General features: G+C 35.0%; 1 protein-coding gene across 1 annotated transcript; it reads right to left on the bottom strand.

The window, feature by feature from the left end:
* Nucleotides 1-6,616: 6,616 nt before the first annotated feature.
* Nucleotides 6,617-11,737, bottom strand: LOC149569172 (uncharacterized). The gene is made up of 2 exons (XM_089821935.1): nt 8,102-11,737; nt 6,617-7,697 (listed from the first exon to the last, which is right to left on the bottom strand). The coding sequence occupies exons 1-2, from the start codon at nt 10,671-10,673 to the stop codon at nt 7,279-7,281; spliced, it is 2,991 nt and encodes a 996-aa protein (XP_089678061.1). The 5' UTR covers nt 10,674-11,737; the 3' UTR covers nt 6,617-7,278.
* Between the last annotated feature and the right edge of the window lie 1,022 nt (nt 11,738-12,759).

Here is a 12,759-nt window from a genome sequence, read left to right as displayed (position 1 = left end):
CAAAATAAAAGAGGAAAGGACAAAATTACCAGATGGGATCAGATGGTAGCTAAAATGAAGTGACAATTCATTCATGTAAATTATGAGCTTGATCTATTGAAGAAAATGCAAGGGTTGAAGCAAGAGGGAAAATCTGTTCAAGAGTATACTGAAGAGTTCTACTGAGTTCTCATTACAATTGACTATGCAAAAGCTAATAAGGAGAAAGTCACCCATTATCTAATGGGTTAAGGCCAAGCTTTCAGGATGAGATGAGTCTTGTTCAAGCAACCAATGTTAAGAAGGCATACCAGTTTTCCCTAAGAGTTGAGGAGAAATTGAGCAAAAATTTTGACAACAAGAATAGTGGAAGAGGTTGTGGTGGAAGATCTTGTAGAGGATCTTATGGAAGCCAAAATTATGATCAAAAGAACAAGGATGAGGCTAGAAATAGCAGTTAGAACTAGAGGGGAAATAATTCTAATCATTTTCATGATTAGATGAATAGAGATCAGAGAGGAAGAAGTAGAGGAAAAGGATCTGGAAGAGGGGGCTTTCGTGGGAATTGTTTCACTACAGAGCTGAAGGGCATACATCATTTGAATGTTCCCAGCATGAATGAAGGAAAGATCGAAGAATAGAAGGTTAGGCTAGAGTTGCACATATTGATGAAGATGCTAGATCATTACATTCTGAAGATGTTGAAAGAGGAGAAGCCCTAGTTAATAGAAGAGTCCTACTGAGTGGTGAGAATGAACATGATCAAAGAAGGAGCTTGTTTTGCATAAGGTCCAGATGTGAAGATAAGTGTTGTGATGTGATCATTGATTGTCGAAGTACTGACAATATGGTGTAAGAAATGATGGTCACAAAGTTGAAGCTGAAGAGACATAAACACCCATGTCCATAACATATTTCTTGGGTGCAAGATGGCCATAATGTCATGGTCAGTGAGCAATGCTCAATGAAGTTCAAGATTAGAAGCTACCAAGATTAGGCACTTTGTGATATCATACCTATGGACATATGTATATGTTTCTAGTTAGGCCATGGTAGTTTGATAGTTATGTTGTACATGATGGTCAATCAAATACCTACACTCTGACCAAGGATGGAGTGAAACACAAGTTGAAGCCACTAAAGGAGAAAGAACAAAAGGTATGCAATGTTGCTAGAATATGTTTTTTTGATGGAAAAGAGTTTCTCCAATATATGAAGCATGAGCACGTGTTTTTTCTATAATTCCAAAAGATGGTAAAGAAGAAGTAGAGGAGGTACTTGTAGAAGTTGCAGATATGTTGTGAGAGTTTTCTGATATTGTGTCAGATAATGTACTTGATAGATAACCCCCAATGTGGAAAATCAATCACCAGATGGATTTGATTCTAGGAGCCAATTTTTCGAACAAGGCAGTGCATAGAATAACACTAGTAGAAAGTGGAGAATTGAACAGACAAGTTCATGAGTTTTTGTAGAAGGGATTAATTCGAGAGACTCTAAGTCCATGTGCTATACCAGTTGTATTAGCATCAAAGAAGAATGGAGAATGGAGGATGTGCATAGATTCTTGCAATATTAACAAGATCACAATCAAGTACAATTTTTCATTTCCAAGGATGGATGATATTATGGACTGTTTGAGTGGGGTTGGGTATTTCACAAAGATGGATTTGAAGAGTAGATACCATTAGATTTGTATCAAAGAAGGTGATGAGTGGAAGACTGCTTTCAAGAGAAGGGAAGGACTATACGAGTGGTTAGTCATGCCTTTTGGGTTAACAAATACACCAAGCACTTTCATGTAGCTCGTGAATGAGGTACTAAAGGAGTTTCTAGGTAAGTTTTTCATTATTTACCTAGATGATGTTTTGATCTTTAGTAAGACAATGGAGGAGCATGTGATGTATATCTTAAAGGTGTTTGATAAGTTGAGGGGAGAAAAGTTGTTGATAAACTTGAAAAAGTGCAGTTTTGTGAAGAAGGAATTGATGTACCTAAGATTTGTAGTCTCAGCAAAAGGTCTAAAAATGGACCCAAAAAAAGTGAAGGATAACCTTGAATTGCCTAGTCCAAAGAGTGCTACAAAGGTAAGATCTTTTCATGGAATGGCTAGTTTTTATAGAATGTTCATATTTTAGTAGTATTTGTGGGCCCTTGACTAAAACAATGAGAGGGGATAGGAAATAATTTAAGTGGACTCTATGAATACACAAGAGTTTTAATCTATTGAAACATAAAGTTACAAAGCAGCCCATTTTAGCACCTAGATTTTAACTAGGTATTTCAAGTAGATTGTGATGCTAGTGGTACTGCAATAGGATTTGTTTAGGGCCAAGAAGGTAGACCTATTGCTCATTTAAGTGAGAAATTGAATGATGCAAAAAGAAAATATTATGTTTATCATCAAGGATTTTATGCTATAGTTTAGGAATTAAAGAAGTGGAGACACTATCTTCTTCCTAAGGAGTTTTTATTATATACTAATCATCAAGATTTACAATATTTGAATAGTCAAGGAAAATTAAGCTAAAGGAATTTGAAGTGGATTGAGTTTTTGTAGAGTTTTGTTTCTAAACACAGGAGTGGGAAGTCTAATAGAGCTACAAATGTTCTAAGTCGAAGATAACTTTTGCTGACAGAAATGCAGATCCAAGTGGTTGGGTTCAAGGAACTCAATAATTTGTATCCAAAGGATCCTGATTTTGGTGAAGCGTGGAAGGCTTGTATAGAACTTGTTACTCTTGACATGACAAAGTTGTTGGATTTCATAATCTAAGATAGTATGTTGTTCAAAGGAAGTCAGTTGTGCATTGCAAGAAGTTCATTAAGAGAGAATCTCATCAAGGAGAAGCATTTTGGAGAATTGACTGTACACTTTTGGAGAGATAAGATCATTTCTTTGGTTGCTAAGAATTACTATTGGCATAGTTATAGCAAGATGTGAAGAAGTTTGTGTAGAGTATGTCAAATGGTGAAAGGAGTGAAGCAGAATACGGGGTTGTATTAGCCATTACCTATAATAGAGAAGTCGTGGGAGGATGTCAGCATGGATTTTGTTATTGGATTACCAAAGACTTGGTGAGGGCATGATTCTATTTTTGTGGTGGTCGACAAGTTTTCAAAGATGGCACATTCCATTCTTTTCAATAAGACTAGTGATGTTGTTCATGTAGCAGAGTTGTTTTTTAGAGAAGTGGTGTGACTACATGGTCTGCCAAAGAGTATAGTTTTAGATTGAGATACCAAATTTGCTAGGTATTTCTAGCATACATTATGGAAGAAATTGAAGACAGAGTTGAAGTTTAGTTCATCACATCATCCACAAACTGATGGACAGATAGAAATTGTGAACCAGAGTTTGGAAAATTTGCTAAGATGTTTGATTGGAGACAAGCCAAAAGGATGGGATCTAATTTTAACATAGGCATAATTTGGATATAATAAATCTATCAACAGGAGTACTAGTAAATCACCATTTCAGATTGTATATGGGAGTAGTCCCCGAAATGCTTTTGAATTGTGAAAGTTGGATAAATGTGAGATATGTAGTGTTAAAGCAGAATAATTTGCTAAACATTTGAAGAACATCCATGAGGAGGTGAGGAAGCACATCATAAAGATGAATACATAGTACAAGGCTAACAAAGATGTGAAAATGAGGTATAAGAAATTTCAGCTTGGAGATGAAGTCATTATTCATTTGAGAATGGAGAGTTTTCCAGTGGGTACATATAATAAGTTGAAGATGAAGAAGTTTGGACCATGCAAGATAGTGAAAAGGCATGATTTTGGAAATGCCTATGAAGTGGAGTTGCCTACTGAATTGAATATTTCACCAGTATTTAACATTTTAGGTTTGAAAACATATTATGAAGGAGGTGATGGAGATGAAGTTGCAGAAGCGCAATGGAGTATTCCAGTGGCTAGTTCAGCTACAAAAAGAGATTGAGGAGATACTAGATAGTCATGTTGGAAAAAGTAGAAGGAACATAGCTTATGAAGAATACCTGGTAAAATGGAAAGGGAGGCTAGTAGAGGATTGATCATGGCTAGAAAGGGAGGAGGTTAATAGTCTTGGTTTTCCTCTGAACACCTGAGATGTGATGGAGTCACTTCTCAAATTACCCTGGGTATCTAATGTAAGAGCATCCTAGGTGTGAGGGCAATCTTACATCACCCAAAAATATTTTTATTTTTAGCCTTTAAGGGGGTTACTATTTCTAGGAACTTACTGTTTTTAGTAAGTTTTTCATATGAGCTCAGAATGTCCTAATTTTAGAGGTGGATATTCATCTTGGATATATTAGCCTACCAGTTGAAGCTCAGTGCCATATCATGTGTATTCATGGATTTATTGCAGATTTTTGGTTTGCAATTTTGGTATATAAACTTTAGGATCACCGTTGGATGCCTTAAAGTGCTTGGATGAGGTCCAAAAACTCAACGGATGGTCGCTTGCACTGATTCAAACCTATAGATCACGAGCTGGGGTTTTCAAAAAGTAGTTATAATAGCCAATCAGAGCCATGATTCAAGAGTTATGGTCTTCTGAAGTTGGGCTGACCAAAACATCCAAAATAAATGTAAAAAAATTTATTTGGTTGACTTTATATGTATTGTTAGGGTTTGTCAGCCCTAGGAATTAAGTTTGAATGTCTAGAACATTCTTGGGTGCACATAAAATTACCTATTTAGAAAATACTTGAACATTGTTTATGATAGCTTTGGGTGATAGATCATAGCCTTGTCTTGCAAATTACTGTAATGAAGGCATCCATGTGGGTTAGCGTATTGTAATTGTGAATTTTTTATTTCCACATTTGCGACAATAATAAGAAGCTCATTATTTGTTCTCACAATTACTGTTGTTTCTTTGTTTCTATTATGTGTTTATGGTATTAAGGGGAGCACCCTTCATCACATTGCCATAACTTGTCACATTAAACATTGCAATTAATTAATCACCATTATTAGTCCAAATTTTAGGAAAAGTACAATAATCTTAATTCTACTTATGTTACATGTGTCATGATGACCATCAACTAGACCATTGAGCGTGATATGAAATGTCACTAAAATAATCCACAAACAAATAAAAATTTACTGTTGATCAACAATGAGAGATCATGGAAACAAAATTCTTTACAAAAACACAAACAAATATAAAGACATTTGCTTTTAATCTACTCCACATCAAGAACATTTATTAATTTATGTTTAATTGGAGATTTAACATCTAATTGAGAAAAATAACAACAATGCATATATTTTTCATAATTTTTTATTTCTACACAAAAAAGATACACAACTTTGTTATTTGTCACTCCTATACATTTTATCAAGCAAAGATACACTACTACAATCCTTTATTTAAATCTAAAGTGTATAATTAAAATGACAATACCTTGAAAATAAACTATCCAAAATTGCAAATGCAATTTACCAAACAAGCTCTAACACGCACAAGTCTTTTCTAATTAAATCAAACTTTTATATATATATATATATATATATATATATATATATATATATATATATATATATATATATATATATATATATATATATATATCACAACCACAACCTACAATTAATTTCTAGAACTTCATTGTTTGTCAATAAATAAAACTTTAAGGTTATAAAAAAAATTGAATAATAAATTGTTTTCATTGGACAAACAAATAAAGGAAAAGTTACACTCCCTATTGTAGCACAAAACAACAATTCAATAAAATCATTTTTCCCTTTGTAACAAGTTGTAGGTCTCCTAGATAGCACACACCTACTAATCTTTTTTATTTTTACATGTATAAAATGAATAGAAAAGGACATTTAGATACTCCATTTTAATTTGTGTACATTCTTTATATTAATTTACTTTTTAATCTTTTTACTAGACTATCTAAGCATTTTCACACCTAGCAAAGATATCCACATATAAAAGAACAAATACATACTACTAATTTTAAAGAAAATAAATAAATTTATATAACCAAACTCATCATCATTAGTTTTTTTATGGGGTGGCTTCCCTATCTATCCCAAGTTTGACCACTATAATTAATTTTAGACCATATACTAAAAATGTCTAAGCAACCAAAACACATGTTCGGAAGGACACACTTTGTTTGATTTTCATAATGTTTTAGTTTGTTGTTTAGCCAATTCCCTATACATACAAGGTCAATTCACACATCAAATATAAGTACATGAATAAATAACCAGCATTTAAAATACACTGAATTCAAATTAAACAAAATATAAGAGTCTTAAATTCATGTTAAATCCAAAATTCCTTTTTATTTACCCTTTAAGTCTCTTGTAGTTTGGTTGATGGGTTGTCATTGATAATATGAATCGTTGCAAAAATTCATGGACTAAGTTAGGGACATAAGGCACACAGAAAACAAAAAGTCTCTACAATGAGCTAATAACATTTATGTGTAATAAAACCTACACTGCCATTCTTATTTTCATGGACACGACCAAATCTCAACTACCATCAAATAGCAAAATATAGTACAGAAAAATGGCAGTGGTCTCAATGCTTTTGTCCAGTTATTTCAGGGCTTCTGAAGAAGTGCGAAGATAGAAATACAATCCTCAAATGTAAAGGACCGTACCCAAGAACAGTAGATGAATTCTAGTATATAATTTGCTTCATATATCTTATTATACAATTGATGTGCAAGCACCGCTGAATAGGAATTCATCTGCTGCAGCATTTTCATATTCCTTTTGCCAAAAACTCATTATTTTCCATTAAGCACAGGGGCAAGGAAACATTTTGAAAAGAAGAGAAAAAATAAAGTTACAGAGGGACTTTCCTTCATATCTATTAAACTGCATTACCTGCCTGAGTAGGAAAGCTACAATAATATCATATCCCTAAAGGAGAAGGGCATAGAGGTGGGCTAATTTCCTCAACTGCTCAGTTTCAGCTTGTACTTAGAACAATTGAAGCAAACAGATCTATGGTGGACCTGTCAATCCGACTCCATTATTCATGATATTTGAAATCTCCCAGGCCCGGGCTCGCTTATTCCTAACAAGGGTTAACAGTGCACAACGTCTAAAAGATGTGATCATATCTAGCCTCTACCTATGCACCCATAACACTGCAAACTTTTGCATTGTCCACCACAACCACTAGGACAACATTGTCACTACCCGCTGCCTCTATGGAATCAATGAGTGCACGCAAAATTATTCAGCATCTTGACAAGAATATCTTCTTCCACCAAATGGTTTTGGGAGACAAGTAAAAGCTTAAGTGGAAATGGTATTTCCAATTCTTCTTCAATGTTTACGCTGAGAATTTTGTCTCCCAGTCAGGCCAAAGTCCATGGTTGCATTCTTTTGGGTTCCTTCCTTTTGGGCTGCCTTGGAACTACTACTTCTACTACAAGGATCAGCGTCCTGCAACATTTGTACAACTTCTCTCATCGTTGGCCGTAGTGTTGGGACTTTGAATGTACAGCGCACAGCAATTTTCAAGATCTTGATCATCTCTTCCTTGAAATACATAGAAATCCTTGCATCCAGGACCTCAAAAGGATCTTGATTGGAACATATTTTGTGTGAAATCCAGAAAACTATATCCTTGCTATCACCAAATTCTGGTTCAACTGGTTGTTTTCCAGTGACAAGCTCCAATAGAACAACCCCAAAACTGTAAATGTCACTCTTCTCAGTAACCTCAGAAGAATATGCATATTCTGTAATGTGGGAATAGATGTTAGCAACTTCGCACCATACCATTTGGCTAGTACAATTGTGCAAATATTTCATTTTTCTAGGTCTGGAAGTTAGAATTAATTGCAAACCCATTAAAATATTCATAGGGATTACAGATTTGTTATGCCTAAACATCAAAAAATGGACTTTCTTAGAATGTTTCTGGATTAAATTGTGTCCTGTTTTTGCATCAGCATTTCAAATCACACACTGTGATCCATCATCTTGATGAATGATAGAGAACAATAGAAGTGGCCAGAATAGAAGTGATGCAAAAACAGTGACAAAATTTAATCCAGAAACATTCTAAAATTATCTATGAATTGTGGAAATTTACCATGACTAAACATCAAAAAATGGAATCACACTACTGCCCTGAGCTTACCAGGAGCTATGTAGCCATAGGTGCCTGCGAAAGCTGTGGAAGGATCCCTTCCTCTCCCAGCTTGAAGAAATTTTGCAATACCAAAATCAGCAATTCTTGCCTCGTAATATTCGTCCAGCAAAATATTGGTAGATTTTACATCTCTGTGAACGATTGCAGGTAAGCAATCATGATGAAGATATGCCAAGCCCTGAGCTGCTCCTAAAGCAATCTTATGCCTTGTTGGCCAATCTAAATGCAAATCACATCCCTTTAATGCCTTTTCTGTATAGCCTTTATGCAAAGCATCAAACAAGTTTCCATTCTGCATGTATTCATATACCAAAAGACTTGACTTGCCATTTGATAAACTACAATAGAGCTTCACAATATTTTTGTGCCGAACCATCCCTAAAACGTCCACTTCTGCCTTCATCTGTTTGTTGAGATCATTTTGCTTGCTACTGTTAATGTTCACCGTGCAAACTCGTTTTACAGCAACAATTTCATTGTTCTGCAAATCCACACGATAGACAGTGCCCGATCCACCACTTCCAATCACATTCTCTTCCCTTAGCAATGCTTCAGAAATCTCTCTCTCATTGAAACTTATTTTATGAAAAGATTTAAGCTTCCAGCGTGAACTTCCTCTTTTATCCCTGTAGTCATCTTGGTTTTGATGGCATTTTCTCCACAGAAGTATCAATCCTGTCACTAGTATTAATATTGCTGTCCCAACAATGAACCCTGATATCAATATCATTTTTCTGGATTCTTTTGTAAGATGAGAACCCTTACAAATCCGAAGTAGATGACTGTTACTGCTAGAGCTTTTGACACAGAGCCCTGGATTCCCTGAGAAGCTTTCACTGTTAACTTCGCTCACTAGATAATTTGGAACAGGGCCAGATAAACGGTTGTTGGAAAAGTCAACAAAGCTTAGCTTCAATCTACCAAGGCTATCTGGAATTAATCCATAGAGATGGTTATTTGAAAGATTTAGAGAATTAAGACCTTCAATGGACCCCAAAGACTCAGGAATCAATCCATATAAATGATTTTCTGCAAGATTGATAACAACCAAAGAAGTGCAAAACCCAATTTTGCCTGGAATGGATCCCTCAAACATATTTCCCTGTAAATACAGTTCATTCAAAATTTTCAACCTGCTGATTTCTTGTGGGATTGAACCTGTAAACTGATTATTCTGGACTTCAACTTTGACTAGTTGTGAAGCCATTCCGATCTCTGGCACCAAGATCCCTGAGAACTGATTGTTTTGAATATAGAATTCTGTTAACTTCTCTGCATTTCTGATCTCGGGACCCAGCTCACCATCAAAGTTATTGAAGCTGAGGTCAATAATGTTGACATTTGGCAAACCCCAAATTCCTTTGGGTACCCTACCAGTTAGGCTATTGTTATTCACTCTGAAACGCACCAAACCTTTGCAAGATTCGTAAGACTGGGGCAGTTCTCCTGTAAAAAGATTATCAAGAACTAGAAAATATTGCAGCTTACCTGCTCTACACATATCTTTTGGTAGTGGACCAGAGAATTTGTTCTCAGAAACATCAATCAAGCTAAAATTTGACAAGCTGCCAAGCTTCTGTGGTAGTTGTCCTGTGAAATTGTTCTCATACAGTGACAAGCTTTCAAGATATAGAAAGTCACCAAAGGTTTCAGGGATTTGACCAGAAAGCTGGTTCATGTAGAGCTGAAATGAAACTAGGTTTTTCAAATTTCCAACCTCTTTTGGCAGATTTCCACCCAACATGTTCTTTGATGCATCAAAATATTTTAGTGCTGTGAGATTTCCTAGTTCTGGGGGTATACTTCCAGTAAGATTGTTGTCATACAGCTCTAGTTGGTAGAGTTTACTGAGTCTGGGAGTAATCTTTGGAATAGATCCCTCCAGAGAGTTTGAAGAGAGATCCAGAAGAACTAGATCTGTGAAATTAAATATAAAACTTGGGACTTCTCCTACCAAATTGCAGGTGGCCAAGTATAGAACCTCTAGTTTCTTCAAATTCATGAGCTGCTGGGGTATTTCTCCTGGAGTGAATGGATTATTAGCAAGGTTGAGAGAAGTCAGCTCAGCTAAATTTCCAACAGAACGAGGGAATTCACCTGTGAAGTTATTGTATGTCAAATCAAGGAGCTGCAAGGATTTCAATGGGGAGAAATCTGGTAGAGTTCCAGAGAAAGAATTTTGTGTGAGATTCAGGGATTCAAGCTTGGTGCAGTTCATGATATGTGACGGCAAAGTACCATATAGCGTATTGTTTCCCAATTTAAGCTTCTTCAAACTTTGCAATTTGCAAATATTGGAATAAAGAGGACCATTTATAAATTTGCTTTCAATTGTGATCTCAGTGACCATACCTGTAGTATTGTCGCAGCTAATTCCAGTCCAGTTGCAAGGTGCATGAATGGAATATGTCCAGCTGTTCAGTACATAGTGGGGATCCTTCAGACTTTTCTTCATTTCCAGTAAAATTTGAACCTCCTGAGGAAGAGCTTGAACACCTGTTATCCACGGCAATGAATAGGCAAACAAAGATGCAATCCAAAACAGAGCTCTGTACTCCATAATCTCGAAAACTTTGCTGACCTGCCTATTAATTTATCACCCGTGAATTTCACTAGCGCGCGGTTTAAACCAACCTCTATTCTCAACTATCTTAAAAAAATTCAATTTGGGTATCAGATATAATATTAACCCACTTCAAAGAGAGACTCAATTATTTCAAAATAACTACGCGGCCGACATGGGGGTATCAAAGAAACTATTAGCCCACTTCAAAGAGAAAGCCAATTATCTTTAAAAAAATTCTACGCGTTCACCATTTTCATTTCAAACTTAGTCCAAAAGGGGAATGAATTTTTTAACATTTTCTGCTTTTGGTAACAATCAAATGCATCCCAATTACCTACAATCACACAATTCAATCATGCCCCCAAATTGCATTATTGGACTCCAAAACACCAAAACATGATTTGTTGAGCATCCGTGCAAAGAAATATTCTATGCAGAAGCCAAATTTATTATTCTCAACTTGCTTTCAAATCATCATTTATCATTAGCGCTCCATGTAATATCGCAGTCATTTCCGTTCAACGTTAGGGGACCATCTTTTGACTTTAATCCTGAGATTACAGTCTGATTTTTAGCCTGAGATTATTTATCCCTGTAGAATTGCTCAACGAAATCCTGTACAAATTAATGCTATGGCCTACGAAACTTTCAAAACCTAACAATTGGCCATGAAAACTCTTTTAGGGTCCTAATTGGCAACCTAATTCTTTTAGGAGTTTTCTTTCATTTTTGTGGCTTATTGTAGGGAAACGAAGAACTGGTACTGTTAGTTGTGCTGTACAAATTAATGCTATGATCTGAGAAGCTTTCAAAACCTATCAATTGGCCATGAAAACTCCTTTATGATTCTAATTGGCAACCCATTTCTTTTAGAAGTTTTCTTTCATTTTTGTGCCTCATTGTAGGGAAACGAACAACAGTTGCTGTTAGCTGTGCTGTACAAATTAATGCTATGATCTGAGAAACTTTCAAAACCTAGCAATTGGCCATGAAAACTCGCTCAGAATCGTAATTGACAGCCCATTTATTTTAGGAGTTTTCTTTCATTTTTGTCCCTTATTGTAGGAAAAGAACGGTTAACTGCGGGGAAGCACGACAGGGTCAGAAAAAGTGGGACAGGGCAGGTACGAAATTACCCAATAAATCCTTTAAAAAATCCAAAAAGATCCATTTACAGCGATCGTGTATATTTTCGCAGCTCTTTTCAGGGCTCAAAGAGTGACCCCATGGAGGGAATGTATAGTTAAATAGATTTTAATGGAGTGTTTAATTCGTTGTACCAAAATTATGCTTGAGGAAGCATATATGTAGCCTTATGGCTAACTTCAGATATCTAGTATAGTATATCCCATTCGTACATATTTTCTTTATTATATCTGTATGATATAGTGAAGTATGGTTTCTTAATGATGAGAACTGTTCTACCTAATTAAAATGTTGTTAGATAGCAATTTAAAGATGTGATCATATATCTTTATGGGCTGACGACTCTAATGACTATGCACCACAATGACCTCAAACATTGTCAATACTTATTTCTAAACATAGCCACTACAATGACTTCGAACATTCTCAATATTTATTTCTAAATGTTCATAGTTGTTTAAAAAATATAAGTTGTAGCAAGCACAAGTAAGTAGGATCTTCCTCTATAACTTGATGATCTAATAATCTTGAAAATATATGGTTGGAGAGCAACTAAGTTTCTACCAAAAAGTGTTAAGTTTGTTTATCTAAGAAAATTTAATTATCATTTTTAAAAAATATTTAAGTTAGTAATTAGAAGTTGTCGTAGGCAAGTCAATAGGATCTTCCCCTAAACGTGAAGATTTAATAATCTTGAAAGTATACAACAAGTACAACATACATATTAAATCTACTAACTTAAGAGATTGTTTTGTACACATCTACCATTTTCACTTCTCACCAAGAGAACTATAGGCAATGTCTTTATCTTTTTCTTAATTAAAAAATAACAAATTAAAATATAGGATATTTTCTACCAAAATATCTTTATTAAAACATAGATACAAATTTCTTAATTTAAAATACTACGAAAATCAAATTTAAATTTAATATT

Source organism: Cupressus sempervirens, chromosome 3 (assembly GCF_028749045.1).
Source record: "Cupressus sempervirens isolate cs-2001-9-10 chromosome 3, ASM2874904v1, whole genome shotgun sequence".
NCBI lineage: Eukaryota > Viridiplantae > Streptophyta > Pinopsida > Cupressales > Cupressaceae > Cupressus > Cupressus sempervirens.
Note: the sequence above shows the minus strand (reverse complement) of the source record. Positions and strands in the feature narration are given on the sequence as shown.

Bases quoted from the DNA above. Each gene is read 5' to 3' on its own strand.
- LOC149569172 (XM_089821935.1), bottom strand. From the start codon at position 10,673: ATGGAGTACAGAGCTCTGTTTTGGATTGCATCTTTGTTTGCCTATTCA. The intron at 7,698-8,101 runs GTAAGCTCAGGG...CCCACATTACAG, and splicing joins CTATGGCTACATAGCTCCTG to AATATGCATATTCTTCTGAG.